This window comes from Branchiostoma lanceolatum, chromosome 7, assembly GCF_035083965.1.
Source record: "Branchiostoma lanceolatum isolate klBraLanc5 chromosome 7, klBraLanc5.hap2, whole genome shotgun sequence".
NCBI classification, from domain to species: Eukaryota; Metazoa; Chordata; class Leptocardii; order Amphioxiformes; family Branchiostomatidae; genus Branchiostoma; species Branchiostoma lanceolatum.
This window is the reverse complement of record NC_089728.1, coordinates 10,014,490-10,035,279: the sequence shown is the minus strand read 5'-3', so window position 1 is coordinate 10,035,279 and position 20,790 is coordinate 10,014,490. Positions and strand designations below refer to the sequence as shown.

At 43.7% G+C, this 20,790-nt stretch overlaps 1 protein-coding gene across 1 annotated transcript; it reads right to left on the bottom strand.

The window, feature by feature from the left end:
* Nucleotides 1-1,042: 1,042 nt before the first annotated feature.
* LOC136439129 (uncharacterized) lies at nt 1,043-19,225 on the bottom strand. Its single transcript, XM_066434329.1, has 4 exons — nt 18,128-19,225; nt 5,596-5,719; nt 4,794-4,916; nt 1,043-4,640 (listed from the first exon to the last, which is right to left on the bottom strand). The coding sequence occupies exons 1-4, from the start codon at nt 18,159-18,161 to the stop codon at nt 1,616-1,618; spliced, it is 3,306 nt and encodes a 1,101-aa protein (XP_066290426.1). The 5' UTR covers nt 18,162-19,225; the 3' UTR covers nt 1,043-1,615.
* Between the last annotated feature and the right edge of the window lie 1,565 nt (nt 19,226-20,790).

Here is a 20,790-nt window from a genome sequence, read left to right as displayed (position 1 = left end):
ACTCTTTTCACCAGCACTTGTCAGTTTCCTTGGATAAAGAACGGGTGATAAATTGTTCCTTTCAACACAATAGCTGTTCATATGTCTGCTATCAGTTACAAGGAGAAGCTATTAAAATACGACAATGTTATAAATGTCACTGTACCTGTCCCTAGCCTGTACTAAAGTTTGTCCAAATTTGATGCGCTATCCACTACACTGTAGGCAAGCATTGCCCGACGAAGACGGACCATTGTAGTGATTGCCTTTTATTTGCATGATCGATCTTCCACCTGCCCGTAGCACAATAAGTCTTGTGTTTGATTTCTTTTCTCTAGGGACAACAGGTCGTTGTAAATCGCTCAGGCCATAAGCAGTGATATAATCTAAACTAAAGATCCCCTGCCTGTAGCTGTCTCACCGGTCTGATTCGATACGTTAATGCACGAGCTTATCTCTCTCCTACACACCACTCCGCACAGATTGCCTTGTTGTCGATGTCACATGCAATGTCATGCATAGTTCTGAGGGTACGGTATCTACTCTCCAAGCAGTGGTTCGGCCCCAGCTGGTTTTTGACGTTGTTTTAGGCGTTTGTGCTGGGCTTTCTATTTTGTCCTGAAGTTTTTTTATGTCGCCGAGCCAAAGGACTTGGCTTGGCGACATAAAGAAAACAGGACAAAATTGAAAGCCCAGCACAAACGCCTAAAACACATCAAAAACCAGCCCGGGTCAAAACTCTGCTTGAAGAATACGGTATCATGCGAGATTTGTAATGGTGGTCTTGGAAATCAGTTGCCTGCGGTGCAGGGTTCCGACTTATTCGATAGGTGGCGCTTCATCAAGTTTTGACAAGACATGAAATAGTACTTTGAACTAAATAGAATCACAACTTGATGCAAGGGAAATGTGTGATCATGGGTGGTTGTGCTTGATAGGTTGATTTTCCAGCTCGTTCCCTTTGCAATTTGTGCTACAGATTATGTTTTCTCCTTGATCTCAGGAACCAACACATATTACCGACTTGACCCGTGGGGCCGAAATGAGAGACCAAACCAGCCTACAGCAGAAAAAGTCGAAGAATATCTTCTTCCCGTCCTTTCACATACATTTGTAATTACAAATGAAGATTAGGTATATCTATATATATCGTGCATTAGATGACAAAGCACGCTTGAATTTACACACATAATGCGTATTCCATTAGAAGAAGGTTTCGCTGTGGTGGGTATCCGTAGAATGAGACGCGTGCATAGTGATTTAACGTTTCTATGTATGAAAACAAATTATACGGTCTGGTAGCGCTCAGTAATTGCGCTTAGCTTCACAAGTTATGGGTTAATACCACTTTGACCTTTTTTGCAATAAATAATCAACGTCCATCTTAATATTCCTAGTCATCGGAATTGTGTTGGCAATGTGTAACACATGGTGCATACATCTCCGGACGTATTGAGCGCAGCTCCATAAAGTTATTGCCGTTCTCTTACTTGAACAAATATACGGCCTTTATGGTGAGCGTTGGTCCACACCGAATTGTTTTACGCGCACAGTGCGTGTAGAAGACAGAATAGATGAATATGGAAATGAGAGAAGTATGGTATGTAAATATGGCAAGGGTTACGACCTCACATGGTCATACATCTGTTTCGGAAATGCTCTGCCGTTTTCGAGATGATGAACTAGAAGTTTCCGTCTCTGAATCACTAAGCTCCGCAACGTCGTCGATCACGGTGCAGGGTAACGTTCGGTGTTCTGAGTCGTGCTTCATGTTAACATTGTTATGCGATAGACTCTTCTCTTCACCACGCTTCAGACCGTTGCCATGTATTAACGGTCGGACATGAGCTGCCTGAGGTTCCTTTGATTCTGATGATGCAGTATTGGACGTCACCTGAAGTCTAGAATCCGTAGCATTTGTTTCTTGGTAGCCACTGTCTCGTTTATCGAAACTAGTGAGACTTCTTGGGCGTCCTGAACGCTCATCGACAGTTGTATACGCTTCAAAATCCTGGTTATCCTGTTCACCCGTGTTACAACACCCAGAATCTAGCACACAAGATCTATAACGTGTATGGCAGCGTTCGTTGCATTTGTGTACTTGAATGTGGCGTTCAGCAACTCGTTCTTTTTGCGAACCTTTGCGGTTATCTAGATCTGGACTGGTTGGGGAAAGCTCACCAGCGAATCCTAACGATGATCTAACCATCTTCTGCCCGGGCACAATCTCGTCTTTCCACCCGTCATCATATTTGGTAGCTCCCCTGGGTCGTCCTTCTTGTTGGTGCCCGGTGCTTTCCACACTGCAAAGCGAGTCTCTTGATGGTCGTCTATAGGGCGCAGGAAGAATTGAACCATCACGATCCTTCATGGGATCAGGAGACTCATCCCTTCTTTTTCTGGGTACCTTTTGTTTTAGTTCACTATCAGACTCACCCCAACCCTGTAGCCGTTGCCCGGCCGCGGGCTGTGTATATTCTTCACTGATGCCTGTAGTCTTGCGGAAAGGGGCCATAGAAGGATGTTGGCTTTGCAAAAAAGAGTCACTGTTTCTATGCTTTTCTAGGTGAGCTCTCGTCGGGATTCCTTCATTTTCTATCGTTGTTACCCCTTGTCTGCCAGCGCTAAATCTTCGACTATACATGTCTCCCTGTCTTTCCGAGCCAAACCTATTGTAAATACTTGAGACGGACATCCGCGAACTGCCAACATCACTCAACGTTTTGGTTCCTTGGACCTTAGTGCTGATTCCGTGCCCAGGAGTGATAGCTGCCCGCCCTGATGTAATCGCGCTATGATCCGACTCAAAGGGCATTCTGCCCTGCCTAGCTCCTTGTTGATGATTATCGCTGGTCCGTCCACATTCTTCATCTGAAGAAATCACCAGCTCATTAGCCTCGGGCGTGGCCGATGACTCCTCTCTCGCGATCAGCTCTGAAGCTGCTACTCCCATTTCGGTACCACCTGTACAATTCTCATCATCCCCTGCCTCGTTAACTCGGAGTTTGTAAATAGGACCGGTTTTATCATCAGTCCAAGGATAAGCCATACTCGGCGAGTCCGGAGTTAGATCGGCAACCTTTCTACCTGGTCGACAGACGATGTTCAGCACGCAAGTATCAGAATTAGAATCTGAAACATCTGTTGTTCGAGCATTACGTTGTTCCACTTGAGGCCGTTCAGATAATGAGAAACGGTGCAAAGCATAGTTAGGAGGGGAGTTATCGTCAGTACTGACAATGCTGGAATAGTTGTCAATATCTTGATAAGATACGTTTGAGCTGCTCTTTTGCCTTGACAAGTCCGTGCTGCTTTTTCTTGTAGGCCAAGTTGAATACATTGATTCCGACGAAGGTGTAGTGAAGGCAATGTCACTGGCTTCTGAGGGACTTATTTCCTTTGAATGGCGCTTGTCATTGCTGGCATCACTTGCATAGGAATGTATTGGTAGTGTTAGGGTCTGCCTCTTAGCCAAATAGTTCCTTGACTCGACGTTGACTTTTGTCTCTCTCTGTGAATTGTAATTATCATCTGGTGATGTATGTACAAGTGCAGGGTGAATAAATATATTTTGCCTCGACTCTAGATCTGTGCTCTCGTCTGACTCATATTGATGCTGTGGCTTCTTGATTGGTGGAGATGTTCTGGTGGTTTCTTCTTCATCATCAAAACTTGGTTTGGAAATAGCCATCTGCCGAACTAATGGGCTTCTTCTTTTACCGTCTGAGGATTGCCTGCTGGGTGTCCGTAGCTCCGAACTGCTCCCAGACTGACCGAGGGACGCACCTTGACTCCTGCAAGTCGAACCTCCATTGAGTTCTTCATCAAGCGGGGGTGACTTCTCTGACAGAACGTCCTCACTTTTTGATATAGTTATCGCGCTTGGACGTTCTAACACTTGGACGTGAACTGTAGATGGTCTGCGGACAACTTGAAGGGAGTCGTCGGAATCAATACAGGAGTAGTAATCTAGATCAGAGGACATGGATGCCTCCTCTGGCTCTGTCTGGATAGGGCGAAAAAACGGCGTGTCGCTGTATTGCCGCTTGTCTACCATAGACTTGTCTCGTACGTCAGGATGCTCAAGCCCGTTTCCTGTAGCTTCCTGACCCTGTATTTCATGCTGTATTCTATCTTCAGTGGACTCAAGGGTATCGTCCTTCCCTCCCCCCAGCACACTTAATTCCTCTTCGCTGCTTTCGTGGTCCTTCTCGTCGCCGTGGAAGACGTCCCCCATGGCGGTGACGGCGTCTCTCCAGGCGTACTCTCGGAACGCGAAGGCTAACGGGTACAGAGGTGTCCACAGCTTGGTATATGTCTCAGACACATCCGGGGATTCTTCACTGGCTAGTCGCCAACCAACAACGGCATTGCCCGGTCCAGCTACGCCGTCTTGAATGGCAGAGCCTCCTTCGCAATGTTTCTCAAGTACAAGTGTTTCGCCATGAATCTCGGCATGACATTCTCTGGCAGCATTTGACGGAAGGCTAGGATATATCCCAACCGGCACGCTGGGTCGTTTTCCTGGAAGGGAAAAATCCTCACCACTCCCGGGCTCAGTATCCACGTGGTATTTGAAGTCGGAAGGCACACTGATGGTCGACATGGTTCCGTCCGACACAAGTCTCTCTTCTCTACAGCGCTTGTCTATCATGGAGACTCTGGAGGAGTGAAGAAGGGAAGTTTGCTTAATAACCGCATGAAGCTGACCTGATAATGGAACAAATTACTTTATATAGGTGATGGTTCATGGATACAGGTCAGGTGGCTATTAATACCAATATAAGACCATGATAGTGACATAATTCTTATACCTCCTTTGTAGTCGTCTAGCTGTCGGCCCATCATAGTCGTACTCCTGTCGTACTGCAGAGATCTCCACTTCTAGCTGGTGCATTAGGTTTTTCCGCTTGTTGAAGTACCGGTTGACACTTTTGCTAGGAAAGTTAATATCGGAGTCATAATTTGCTTCTAGGCGAACGATATTTATTTGTCAGTGATATGGAATTAATTGGTTGGTGCAATAACTATTGCTGATTAACTGATTCTATTCACTGATTTCAGACACCTATGTGAAATATCCTCGCTCTTTCCATGTTCACATTTGTTTCATGTACATGGACTTTGTGGTCTGAATGTCCATGTCAACGATTAAAACCATGAAATCATCATACTGTGTTCGGAATATTGGAGCGATGTTTTGTGAAATTTGTCATTTTCACATGGCTTCATCGAAATATTGACATCTACTTCATAAAAAGACATATACTGTTTTCCGTGGATGGTGCACATTGCTGAGCTGAGACAGTAAACGATGAAATGATGTGTCAATGCCCGTTTCATCAGTGTGAGACATCCCGGAACCAAACATGAGGAGACATGAAATCCACAGTCGGACTAAAGCCCTGTTCTGGAGAGGTCCTGCGAGGGTAGAATCAACTACTGAAAGCTGACAGGACTCAAGAGGGTTGGCATCAAAGAAAAACAGAGTAAGTCTTAAATGATATGAATTGGGACATTAATCTTATTTAAGATCTGTACAACTGAAGTGGAATGGGGAATTTTCGACATGATTAACGGAATAATCAAAATGTCTAAAAGCTCGAGATAACTTACCTCAACAGGCAGCTTAAGACCCCGATGAAGGCAAAGAGGAGTATACTGATGAACGCCTTACTACCGGCCATGTTGCCTTCCGCTAGTGATGACGACGAAAGGGCAGGCGGAGTTAAGGTTGTATCTGAAAATCATAAAGACATAAAAAATTTAGATAAATCTATCATATAAATCTTTATTTTTACTGCATGCTCTCAATGAACATAGTCTTACTCTCTATTAGGTATCCGAAAAAGTGATTGGTAGCTTCACTAACTATTAGCGTACAACTCAGTGCCATCTAGATCTAACACTCATGATGTATGATTGTACAGCTTGTATCAAGGGTATGTAGTTCATCTGGATACGACCCAAGTGGTTGTCGTAATATACAATAAAGATCGATCAACTCTCTCGTTTGACATTGACTTCCAAGATGAGCATCAGTTTCCTGAAGATCATTTCAGTAAGACCAACTCAGCTTTTGTTGCGTATCACCTCTGTTTGTCGCTTGTTTCTTCTGATTTATAAACTAAGTGACTTTTCACAGTTTATCTATGTGTTACACAATATTACGAAATAGTTTCATGTGACCCTGACGAGGCCTCATGCTCGGGGAAAGTCGTATCGGTGAGATTAGTGGCTTTTATTTGACTTTGGACAGAATTACTTCGATTTCCCCTTGCAACGTCTATAATACCCGCCCTTAATGGATGTAAATTGGTAAGATGCCAGCAGGAATCTGTTCAACTCGACATGGGGTCTATCTTCAGTCGCCTGAGGAAAAATAGATTGTTCCGCAGAAGTTCTGCCGATTTGTTGACGGAGATGATAATCGTTTAAGGATGAGGACACCAGAAGGAATTTCTTATCAAGTTTTAATCCAAAATATGTACAATATTCTAAGATGAATATCTGCTATAAATGTGCCTTACAGCCTATGTTCAGCATAAAAATGGGTTTAAATGATATCATCTGTTGCCTCTTTAAAAGATCGAAAGATATGCTCAATTGACTCTACTAGACAATGCTAGATGTAGACCCGAGGGCCTTTAATTCAAAGATAATCTTAATATACGCTAACTTAGATGCCATACAGCTGTCTCTTGCCATTTCAAGAGTAGTGCTATAAAAGCTTGGATACCAAATGAGCACTAGTGGCTTTATTAGACATAGCTACGATAACAAAGATTTGCATTTATCAATTTGAAACATAACGGCGGGTCTTCCTTGCAGGTTAGGTATGGTATCAGTGCTATTCTGGTTTTCTGGGCCTTAGTATATGTGCATAGCATAGCTTTAATCGGCGAGCGTGATAATAACGGACGACTTTTGATTCACAAGTGTGAACAGTATTGACATAGGTCCCACACAGCTGTAATAGATTGGTATATCTGTACAGCGTCTAGACGCAAGTCTCCTAGCCTCCACCAGGCTCCGTCCTATCGTTGGGAAAATAGTAGAAATCAGCCGAGGTACTCTGCTATACAGGGTAGGTCCGCTATACAGTAAGGTTCCATTTCGATGGACGGCAGATTGGACCCTCTCTCCGTAGCTAACTCCCTTGGCACACTATTCACTCTATTAGGCCAATTTCTACTATTTTTCCAGCCATCCCGCGGAGCCTGGTAGAGGCTACAAGTCTCCCATCTCCGGGTCGCTCTGGACCTGAGCCACTACGATAGGTGAGTGATTCGGTCGTCCAACCACCAACTGGAGGGTGAAGTTCCGACCAACAAACTAACCGGGGAGGTTGTTCCTATCTGTGTCGGTATTCTCCTCACGTAATTCCCATCGAGAGGCACAGAAAATGCTAACCTTTGCTTGCAGCACTTATCCTACGCAAGAAAGCACTTCACAGTACAAGGAGTCTGCGGGGTTCCTACCCTTTCTTTAACTTAAGATCAGAATAAGGTTACTCGGCACTGGAAATATTTCCTAACTTTAATCACACGCATCGTTGAATCCAGACTAACAACATCTCAAATATTTATTGCAATCGTTATTTGTTTAAAATTTTAGCATTATTCCTACGTAAGGTCCATAAGTGCCCATTATCTTGGTTGGTTTACCACAATAAATGAACAATCTATACCTTGGAAGTTTACAGGTCTGATATAAATTTTCACTGCAAATTGAATACGCTAGCACGTAAGTGTAAGTTTCCATATGTTCATTTAGTACATAATGATAAAGGCACTGTTCTATCAATCTTCCTATATTATTAATTCATGTATACCTACTGCGGAAATGACCGAAATAAACAGTTAAGTCTGTCAGCTCTGGTTGGCCTTTATAGGCATAGATGCAGAGAGCTTGTCTGCATGACAAAGGTAATTGCTATGAGATTGTACGTGGTTTGGTGTAAATGCAAAAAAGGCGACAACCGAAACTTAAACGGAGTCCAAAAGTATATATTCTTTCCCTAGGAAAGAGACGGCTACCGATGCATTAGCGTTAGAATCTACCTTGTCCTTGTGTTGCCCTTTGTACACGAAGCGACGTGGAGCAGAAACATTTATGAGCCATTTTAACCGTGCGGAAAGATCTGTTTGAGTTTTAGCTCACGTCACACGGGTCACACGTTGTGTATTCACACATATAATAAAGAGGTCATCTGCGATAGTTAAGAATTCCGCACTGCTGCAATCATCCATCAAATCGCGCAAAGCAGGCTTACATTAAGACATAATCGCAACTGTGCAGGACGAAACCTTTTAAGCTTTAGTCGAAATAAAAGACTTGCTTGAAGATTGTTGGCGCATGAAACATCTCAAATGCATTAGGCAATGCCTGGGGCGCGATAAGGGAGACAATGGTGTAAGTGGAATCAGTGAACCAAAATGGTGATGAGAATATAAACAGCGTGTTTGTTGTGTGGTATGTTATGATGCACGGAGAAGGCAAAGCCTACGGTGCCGCAGTGGGATTTCCTGAACGTCTTAGTCTGCAGTACGGGGAAACGCATATTTAATATTGCTGATATGAATAGATGAAAGTCACGGTTGCGTGGAGGTTAAGATCTCTCCCACATAGACTTGCGGATGTTAAGTTACTGATTGTTCAGCAGTGTTGTCACGAAAGGCGTGATCACGCATCGCATGTTTTATTCATCACACGCTCTTAAAGCACCACATGGGAAGATGACGGGATATTCGTGCAATTAAGGCCTGAATCACGATTTTGGTTTGAGCGATGCCGTGACAAGTCTTCTGTGTCTACCTGATGTAGCGAGCCGGAGGGGGGGGGGGGTGTGGGGGTGGTGTCGTCGTGGAATCTGGATTAAAGGGACGACCGCAGCGCAATCTTCTCCAAGGCCGTGTTCCAGTTTTGAAGCATGGTCAGGGGTTAGGCCAATGAAAACGAATTGGCAATACCTCGACCTACATCAATCAGTCGGGTTTCTTGTAAGGATTGCTTTAAAACTTGAGCTGAGCCCTCGTTGTGTACCATCAGTACAAGTAACAGACCTTCCAAGAATCAAAAGAAAAAGAATGTCAACTAAGAACTGTAAGTTCTTCGTGTCTCTATAGCCCGCAGTATGTAATTCGATATCATCTGCAAACATAAGCATATGGTTATTCAAAATAACCGTCACAAGATGTCGGCCAGTGATTGGTCATCATAATGCAGCCCCATGAGGCATGAGCCGTGCCGTGCCGTCGCTACGCCGCTGGTACCCAGCGGAGTGGAAAATGCCAAGCTGATGGATGATAGGATACACACCTTGTCCTAGGCCAGGTGATGCCCTGTTGAAAATATTCTAGTCAGAAAAATGTATCTCGACCCATTTTATATCTATATTGGTCTTCTACAATACGGGGTGACATTTGCCTCCCAGTTTATTTAATCGAGCCAGACTTTATCATTTGCTGCAACTTAACAATGCGTGCATTGAATGTAATTCATGATGTCCTTCATTCAACCGAGATCTTCGTAAAATCCTCCCATTTGCCCTTTTCCGAGCTAAACGATATCTTTTATTCGTATGGTACAGCTCTAGTAGGCACATGCAGATTTACACATACCAAGCAAATTCACAGGCATAGACAATGTTTTAACAAGCTAGGCGCAACAGAAATCTTTCTGGGGCAGTATTTTATGGACGCGTCGCTTATGCTCCTCATTCCACTAGGACGGCTCGCCGTGCGCTCTCTGTGACCTAAAGTTTATAGAGCGCTAAAAGAATTTTATAGATAAAAGCCATACCTTTTTATTTTGCATGATGTTCTCATTATGAAATCAAAGATTAGACGATCCGATTTGGGTCACAGCGAGAGCTCAGTGCGATCGCCGTCTAGTGGAATCGGGGCCTTAATGGCATCACGTAGCCGTGTTAAACTTAAACAGATATATTGGTTCTAAGCAAGCGCGAGACACAACGCTGGAGTTACCAATGTAGTTCCACAGAGCCATGATTGACACGTAAGAAGAAACTTTAATTCGTGCAACTGTAAGATCAATTTCCGACTGCCAGCAAGTCCGATTATCGACGTCCTGGCTGAACGATGTTGACCGGTCCTGATTTCATGTACGGTGTCGTCTATTGTAAAATCGTTATCAAGTACCGTTGGTAAATCCATAATTCATTTTTTCAGCATTGATTGACGTGAAAGATATCCATGTGCAAAAGTTTTCATTGGTACAATTTCGGCAAATTTGTAGAATTAAAGTTGAATACAGGGACGACGGTTGCGGTGCTTACCGTTGAAACTTGTTAAGATTTTGTCGCAATTGCAGCAAGTAAATGTCATCGTTACACAGATGACATGGGAAGCGAGTCTGGGACGGGCCCAGTACTGACAGGGAAGGACAGCTTGGTATTTTACATCCTCTCGGCTGACGCCAAGCCGTCTTAGATAAACCTCTCGCCTAGGAGGACGGACATGACATTATTCGGTTGGTCTTGTGTAATACAAATTATAGACAATGTTTTTAATTTGAACTTGAAAATCAATGGTGAAAGATACAGGAGCCCATGTTTTAAGATGTAATATGTTTCCGCTTCATAAACTCAGAGGATGCACAAATCCACGCTCCGCTGCCTCAGATGATACATTCTGTCACAAGCTTCACGTTTCCGAGCAGGAAACATCGCATGACCGCAGATAGCACCTTAAAACGCCTTGAGAATTACGGGCATTAGCCTTCCGCTAAAAACGGCATCTTGCTGATGGCAGTTCCCTGTGGTATGCGCACACCGGTTACGACCCTTCAATATGGAGATTTGCAAGGTAACATATATCAATTGAGTGACACGCCGACCTGGTGAAAGCGCTCTCTAAAGCTCTAGATCAATCACGACTGAAGGATTCAGATTTCTCGATTTGGGGCAGTATCAACAGTACAAGCAAATATATTCCTATGCTACATGATTATAAAGAAACACCAGAGGTAAAGAGTGTGCGCCACAGTGATCCATGGCGCTTGCTGTACTGACTGATATTATATAATGCAGTTGCGGTTGTCTTACGAGACGCAAGTTGAAGTTCTGCTGGTAAGGCCATTTGTCATGTTGGTTTTCTGCTTGTCTTCGGCGTGCCCAGGGGAGAGGAATTACCATGTAGATAGATAGTGGTGCCATGTTTCTCCGCAACGATTACCGCTTCTGCAAACTGTGCATCGATTGAATCTGGGGGGAAGTGGTGCGGATTATTCGCCATTGAGTAGCTATCTGACAGTGACGGACCGAGCGTACTGGCAACCGGTACTGCCAACTGCACGGCTTGCTAGAGCTGCTGGACAACCACCAGTGCTAGCTGTTTGTTCTTGCTGCAATCTCTTTTTAGAGAAAATCTGGCATGGGTACAAGCAATACTGCCATAATAGCCTTTTGTGATCAATAGCTACGTCGCCCGAATCCCTCTGGGAAGTAGACTTGGAAGGATGTGTGTAAATCACTACTCCCAGATATTGGGCCCCAGATAACCGTCAGCTATTTTTGTTATACCACCGTGCAATCGTATACCTGATTTCTGCGGGGAGAGAGAGCAAAGGAAAGTCGTAAAGACTGATAATGGCGTCAGTAATCTTTGTATTCTGGACAAGTATGACTTTTCTTTTTTCCGTTTTGTCGGCTTACAAATTGAACTGGCATGCTTCTCAATAACTAACAAAGCAAGATATTGGTCCAAGTCAGACATGCTTGGCCAGCTAATTTCATGCACGGTAATATTCAACCATATATATATATAACTGAGATTATCGTCTTGATATGCGTCGCATGACAGGTGGATTCTTCAAGGCACAGGCATTAGGGGGATTGTTGCATGCATATCATATAGTTGTGGATAAGACGTGCGATAAATTGAACCTATACCGGTATAGCTTCTCAGAAACGGCATTTATCAATTGTTTGTAGACACAGTTGAACGCAGTTGTATTCATAATGTAATATCGAATTTTAGTTTCTCGTTTCGATCGTGGCAGTTTCTGTTTCTCTATATCACAACGAATAGAATCAGTGGTTGTCTGGTTGATAAGGATTATGAGCTATCTCTAGTAAAGATATATTCTTTTTCAATTGGAAATATCAATCGTACTCATAGCTCTCCTTACATATTATGTAAGCTGACTATAGGTTCAATACCAACACCGCCATGTATTCACTGTTAAGGACCGCGCTTAAGTACGAGTTTCATCAGAGCACACAGTTTAATACCACATAATGGTGCGGTATTGAGGGAGATGAAGACTGAATGCGAATGCAGTGATTCTTTTCACAGCTCATCGCCTGGATGACGGCGCGGAGTAGCAGGGCTGTGACATGGACGGCTCCCCTTGATTAGATGGCAAAGGTTGTCCTCGGGTCGGGGGGAAGCTTGATCTTGCGGGCGCTGACCTGTGAAAAAGCTGGGAGGTTCAAGAGTACTCAGGAAAAAACCTGCCTCGAAGTGTGTCCTCTAAGAGCTTCCAAGGTGAATCGGCCCCAGTGGTGCCGCAGGGAAAGTCTACACAATGTCGTACAGGAAATGCCTTGGGAGAAGCATGAAATAATAAACACTTTGTCAGGGAATTTCTAATTCCAAGGGGAAAACAAGGCTGGTCACAGAAGAGTATATGCTTTGTGGTGATGACATTGGAATGCTCTTAGTTTTAGCTATCAACAAAAGCGTCTTGTTTATCTAGCGACATTATTTTAATTCTTCCATCAGAGCTACCACATCTGATTATCCTCCATACAGTGAGTAATGATGAAATGAAGGTTGATGTATTGGATTTGGCATTAGATCAAAATCTTCAGATGTTTGTTGATCTTGTTTGGAGTATGATAACGCTTATCAGCAAAATATCAATATTCAAGCTTGGGTTCCCGGATGTCTGAAAACTCATGTAGATAAGAAGCCCAATCACAGGTGGTTTTGATATAAATAAACCGTTTCCTCGATATTTTACAAATTGTTAGTCCAACCCGTCTGTGTTGTATTCTGCACACATACAGTCCGCATTCAATTTGTAGAAATCTAATGGAGAGCCCAGCTTTGAAGCTAACGAAATGAAGCAGCGAAATCCGATCACCATCCACAAGGTGATGTTGTTATGTACGTGGTTAATGGGAACAATGGCTGGCCATCTGACTGTCGCTGATGTCACTGTTCATGGAGACGGCAACACCTGCGATGCGCACTCAAACACCGCGTCTCACCACTCATATCATCGATTATAATTTGTCACACAAAACCACACAGCGCAGATGTGATTTGAATTGCCTCCCTATTGTTAAGCTCATCATATGTAGGTAAGAGATAACATATATGTGCATCTGCTCACGCCCGTTGACTGTCTCAGAGTCTAGTGCGATGTATGTCAAACAGTCCAACTCTGTTGTTGGTTACGGCCCCATTCCACTGACGGCGATTTCGCTGCTACCTACATTGGGTTATTGTAACCCTTGGCTTCATAGCTGTAATATCATTCAAACCATGAAACGTATGACTGAAAAGACAACAAAATATACATGAGAATTTGGAGCAGTCCAGTTTGATAACCGCTTTAGTGACACAAGCTATTTCTAAAGTTGAATCACGTACAGTTGAGTAATGTTTCTGTTGTGGCGTCTAACAAATAACCCAGCAGAAACGCCTTGTGTGGTAAATCCCTATCGGTAGATATCCCCTTTGGATTGAAGTATATACTAGAATCTATTCATACTATAAAAGATTAGTTAGAGAAATGCCGAAAGATAGCTTACAGTATGAAGCCTTTTTAGTACAGCAGGGCCTACATAGGAGAAAAATACCATGCTGGCTTTCAAATATTAGTAAAATCTTGGAGGAGTCAGGCTTTGCCAACCTTTTACTTAACAAAGATCGAAACACGCTTTCCGCTCAATCTGAACTAAAACAAAGGCTAAAAGATAACTTTCTTCGACATTTCTACTCACAACTGAACTCTTGTGGTGAAAAAGGGAAGCATGGAACCAAATTAAGAACTTACAAAAAATTTAAGATTACATATGAAAAAGAAAAATATCTAGATATACAAAATTTTAACTATCGCCGAGCTATGATTAAACTAAGGATCATCGATCATCCACTACAAATTGAAGTTGGTAGGTACAACCAGACTCCACCAAATAACAGAATGTGTACATTTTGTAACAATGGTTGTTTAGAAGATGAAATACATTTTATTCTGGAATTTTCACTATACTCAGACATGCGCAGACCCCTTGTAAGTTCCATACAACTAGACAAGAAATATGCGCATCTTACAAATAACGAGTTATTCACATGTTTTATGTCTTCTAGAAACTACGATATGATTGAAAAACTATGTGAATTTGTGTACAAATGTTTCAAGAAGAGAGAAGAGACTCTGTAGATTTAGATGGAATTTAGCACAATGTTCCTTTTCTTTTACTTCATGTTATCTAATGCATTTAGCCCAAGTTGGGCATGAATATGCAATAAAGTTCATTGTCTTTGTCATTGTCATTATATACCCGTAACTTTATATTAATTCAACCCCATGAATATTTCAGATCTTCCTGTGCAATGTGCTAATTAGCTTTTAACACATTATGTTCCGAAATTTGTGTCAAGTCTCTAGAATGATTAGCATTTGTAGCGAAAGCTGCTAGTCTAGATATGACATATCTACTCTGAAAGCTTTGGAGTGAAAAGTATGTGTATCAAAGTATAAAAACTACAATATATGTGACGTCGTGCAGGGAAACATCTTGCATTTGCTCGCAGATGCTGGCTTTCTAGTTTACACTGTATTTCTACAATACAGTCAATATGTATAGATAATATGACAACATCACTCCGGGAAACTTGTGGCAAATATGATTGAAGTGAATAAAGGAGCACGGGCATTTGAGTGGCGGATCGTGATCACCCCCGGACGTCACGGGTCACACAAAACGTCACATTACGTTTTCAGAGCGCCTCTCAAAATTTTCCGGGTTATCAAATTAGACACGTAGTGTGTCTAGGTATGCCTTACGTCGGGGGAACAGTAGTCCCATTGCTATTACACTGGATAGGGCTTCCTTACAAAGTGTTCCGAGCTCTTCTGCGTTTCAATGAGACTCGTAGTCTCAAGAGAAAACGCTGATTCAATGGGAAGTCATGGTAGAACTACATTTGGCAGCAGCCGTATTCAGTGATATCCGGTGATGTGATGTCGCTGTGTTGGACGGTGTTTCCGTTTGGTTGGCGTACACGCTCTGAATCGCGATCTTCTCATTACTGAGCAATCTGTGTATCTGCCCATCCATCTTTGTATCACGTAACGATAGTCGCAGGGTACCTGAACAAGGAAACCTTCGGATTCACGCCGGAACTTGTTAAAAAACAGGTCTGTCTCTCGCTGCGTCGCTATGGTAACGGAGAACAATTTGTCGGCCAGTGACATGATGAGGTCATACGTTGACTCAAATTGATGAAACTTTTCAACACACGGGAACTCTTTAAGCAAAGTTTCCTTGCCATTTGTGATAACGTTTTTCACGTTTCAGGACACCAACGGCAACTTTTTGTGTATTATATGGCTTCATAACGTAAGAACCAATAAACAATAAACAGAACTACGTCAAAACTAGCAATGATTTTGTAACGTTTTTTGTCAACTTTGATTGGCGTAACAGAAACAGAAACATTTACTAGATGGGTCGAAAGAGAATCGCCCCTCCGCCACACGTACATCCGACTTGCCTCCCAGTATGATCTATCCCCTTTCCAAGGAATGAGAACCGTACCTGCTATTAACGATAAAAGCGGCGGAAATTTACACTAATACGCCACTATCAACTTTATCATCTCCAAAGCCTGTCAAACGTTTACTTTTATCACTGCGGTACTAACCTGTATCTGAAATATTCATCATAACAGTGCCGGGTAAGGTAAAATATTCCATGATTGAAGTTCAGTCGATCGGTACAGAATAGTGTTTGAGAATAGCAAGCAATGTCTCCTGTGGCCTGCCTACGTGTAAACGGTGCATGGGCTTTTACGCCGGTTGTGTAATGGCGTTGTATGTTATTGCATTATTTATGATCTACCGTTTTCAAGTCCATCATCCCAAAGGCCTTCCATGTGTTACGCTCTTCTGTCAGCACCACGCCATTTATGATCAAACGGTGATATCCAATTTTGTAAGCATGTTTGAATAATCCCGTTCTAAATGTAATTCAGATGTCGGTATATGTCATTTGTGGGATAGAGTCTGGCGGGCCCCGGGCCAATTGTTGCCTAATAACTACGCTTTCTGCCTGCAAGATCGTGACGAGCTCATAGAATGGCACACGGGAGGCAGAATTCCATCTATCAAACCTGCATTTTACGCTCCAACGGCGACGTTGGTGATAGTAGGGGAGGAGCATTTTGACATTTTACTTTACAATGGTTCAAATCCTTTTGACAGCTTTGAAAGTGTTCTGCCAAGTCGATTGCAAGCTTATTGCAAGGCATATGAATCCGTAAAGCTCTGACGTTTCCTTTATTATACGCCCAAGAGGCAGATTATTTGAAAGAGACGTAGTCCCAAACCAACCTAAATGTGCTGACTTTATCCCCATATTGATCCCTGTACGTGTGAACATTACTGTACTACATGCATGGACCAAACGATTAAGCGGTGTATCACAGCTTCACATTGATCACAGGTCGGTGGGAGCTGTGGCGGACAGCGGCACCGTCCATCAATATTCAGCGTGTCTCTCGGGTCTCCTCGTCTTCCGTATCTCTTCAACAGTTCAGCTACACAATATCTTCAGCTGCACTAGGCCTGCCGCCATTTGATGGAAGACCTGTTGGTAAACCTTTGCACCTCCCTTTTATGACAACCATTGATAGAAGCATGTGGTGTGGACGTAAAAGACACATTGAGCTAGACAGATGGCGTATGGGTGTTGGTCCTGACAAATGGGTATATTTGGAAAAGTGATGATTCCGGGTGATACCGACGCAGGCGGAACATCCTAGAATGTCCCATTGGCGCAGACCAACCTCTCCCGATCGATAATTACCCACACTGATTGCATTGTAATGAGAAGGATAATGAAAAGGCTTTACAGATGTGGCCCAGATTCAGTTCACCGTTATGTGTAATCAGCTGAGCGATCCCGTTATTGAATTAACAGCCTTGACTTGGACCAGATACACAAAGGACCAGTCACCAAAGTTTCGGAGTCGTCTAGTGCTGTGGTCTAAGGTGCGACATCGATATAATGTAATACATCACCGTGCTCCGTATCGACTGTTGTAGCATTTTTGATGAATAGTGTTTGGAAAACAAATAGCGCAGGGGGAGAGGGATTGCCTTTCTGCTGACGGGATGACCACGTCGACAAGATCCTAAACAGCCATTGATCCAAGCGGTTCCATCATCGAAGAGGAAGTTACCGCATGCCGTGTTCCAGGACAGAAATAGAAAGTCTTTTAATTCACTGGAGAAAAGTATTGCCGGGGTAGCTTATACTTTGTTTTAATTAGAAACATGGGACCAGATTCATCGATTGTCATATATATATATGAAGTACCCAAGGCACTAAGACGTCATAGCTGACGTAGGAGATGGTGATTGGAATGGACAAAGCCGAAGATGACCTAGAAACTCCTAGCGAGAAAACTTAGATTGAGACTTATGGGCCCTAATTATGAGCTGTGCCCAGTAATTGCTGTTTCTTTCCTCCGACTGCACAAACTTTCTTCCCGTTTTGTGTTTGCCACGTTAAACGTACTATTGCTGGTAGCAGGTGCCTGGCTGGGTAATAAATGGCGTGGTCGGTTACCTCAACAGTTAATATACGGGTCAATGTGACAGACTAAACGCCCACATTACAGGGCTAAATGCCACCTTATCAGACATGCCAGGCAGTGAGATAACATTCTAGTGAGGCTGAATGTTAAACGGCGATGGGGGACAATATCTCACCGCCTTTTCTGAATAACTGAAACTAGCCCCTTCCACCATTACGGAACTGCCAATATGCTTTGCCATAACTGTGTCCGCAATAATATTCTTGGCGCTCAATACTTGGAACATCTGTTGCCATCTTAACAGATATGATTTGACCGACGGTACTATTACGTTTTCGCCCACCTACCGTTAATGGTCTCTTGTACTGTGGAATCCTCCATCGTGAGAAATTCAAAGATTGGTGGAACGTTGACACCAAACTGCAGGTGGATCCCCTACGAGACCCACGGGGACTGCTGTATCCCCGTCCGTAGCATGTGTCGGGGCGGAGGCGTGGACGTTACGGAGGAGGAGGAGCACGGTGTTGTAACCACGGCCTCCTCCGCTCATCCTATCTCAGGTTCGATCGATGGGATGTGAGCGCCCGAAATGTACAACTCACACTGCAGCTCAACCTTGCAAAGCTACTCTCCATCGATTATTCCCACCAGAAATTCTCCCCCACAACTCTCCGTTTGGTGTAGAAATGAGTTCTTTAACGCGGAAAAGCAGGCTGGCACCACGTCTAATACCCGACAGCGAACCTCACACAATGCACATCCCCGTGGAGCAATCACAAGCCGCTCGACTCGAGCTTGGACTGGTAATGAGGAGAAAATGGGCGCAGAACCAGCATGATCAGACGTCGCCTTGTTGAAACGAAGTACATGTACCTAGCACGCTCCTACCGCATACCTGCATCGACGGATAGATGTCTTCTTCTGAAAAGCATTCTTCTGAAAAGTGCCTGCATCTTAGGACGCCTTGCGCACACAAAAGGCATAACGACCCCGCTATCCACACCCTTTGCTGGTTAGGTAAGTATGGTAATCGCGCCCGGCGTCGCGTACCTTCCACGGAGGATGCGTTCTCTGGCGCCTTTTCCCTGTGCTCCCGTCGGATCAATGCCGCATCAAATATTCAGTTTGCTTCCTTGTCCCTACACCTCGGGCAATGTCGGCATTCTTTCAGGTCTTTCATCTTAGAATCCGGTTTAGGCAGGCAATGACGTCTCAGAGCCGGACATCATCCATCGCGACTGCCCGGGTTAAGAATCAGAAGTAGGCACTGTGGCGACTCAACCGCTCATCGTAGTTTGCCGGTGAAGGTTCCTTTTAACACGACTGCTGTAAAATGGTGATAGCCGATTTACGACATTTTTCGAAAAGACGGAAATAGACAGAAGCGCTGACAGAGCGCTGCGGAGCTATTTTTAGCGATATTTTACGAGCCTCTCGTTGATCAAAGCAAAGCCCTACATCCCAGCCGCGAGAGACCCGCCACAATCTCGACCTACAGCAAACACACTAACAAGATGCACTTCAGCAACTTGAACAAATGCTAATATTTTTTGTAAACCAACGGCTTGCTTACGGCATGCGGAAGACGTATGAGAAATACGCTCTGGATGCAGGAGAAACTAGATTTCTGTGGCATTTTGTGAGCCCCTGGGCATGCAATGGGAAACCAATTTCCTTTTACTGATAATGTCAGTTGCATATCATCATATGTGGATGTATATCGATGAATTTAAATGTTTTTGAAGGTTTTGAAACGTGTTTTCTGATCATGAAATAACAGTAGGGACGCTTATTTACAGTAGAGTCGCTTATTTACAGGGGTGTCTGTCCCTGGTGCTGAATACGCGGTGGTGGTACCAGCAGCGCGCGGAATAGTCTCATCCTTCTCGCGGTGTCATGCTGAATAAAGAACACAAATGGGTCAATCGCAGATGAAATAGCGCCTGTTGCTGCCGCCATATGCTCCTTTTAGGGTGGACCCATTCACGTCTGCAGGGGATTTATAGATGTGCACCAATCCACGGCTGATACAAACGGCACGTATCTATCATAGCTATAGAAAAGCATGATTCAGTTAATGCCGCTAGTATTGACTAACGTTCGTGAGGGTTGGAAAGTCTAGAATACTGATAAAGGGGAAGATTTTAGAATATTTAAAGATGGCCTTTTGTTTCTTGCCTTGGCAACGGTTTCTTTTATCGTTTCTTTTTTAGATTGACGTGGTGCGCACTGGTGCGATACCGTAAGCTCTTCACCAGTGATGGATTGTCTGCAATTCACTGGGCTCTCTTTGTACTTGGCATGGTGGAGATTTCCGCCTGAGTTATTGCCGAATAAAAGAGTATTCTACGTGATGTGGTCTCCTACACAGCGTCTGGGCACGCCGATGTATTGTCTTTAGGGGTATTTGATACAGTCAAGCGCTTTCAGTGGAAATCACTGTACGCTTGTCACATGCACATGTATAAAACAAGCGATACGTGGGCGATAAAGTTGACTTAATTGCTTAGGAAGGGAGCGTGATAATGGAAGCAATTAATTCCGGTAACAAAGACTCCTACATTGGTACATTAAGTACTTGTTAAGAGCATTTTCCAGCACCTTAACTGAAAAGATTATGATCAACTATCATGACTAACGATGCAAACAAATTCCTCTCATTTGAATACCACATGTCAGGGATTTCTTGCCGTGTTGACATATACATGCAGATTGCACTAGTGCCTTAACGCTACGCTATTGGAATACATATCCCTGGGCGTTTACAATATCTCAAAATATACCGAAACAAGATAAAACAAGATATAGACCCCTTCTGGATTTCAGTTATGGAGACAAGATCAGTTATAGCAGGTCATTCCTCAAGCGCCTTTACCGTTGACGCTAGATCACATCCCTGGTGTTAGTGTGGGGTACAGGTAGTACAAAGTGTTCAAACATTGATTTCCATTTGCAGTCACCTGTGGATTAGTTTTACCTTCTTCTGAACGACAAAAGCCCGCCCACTGGC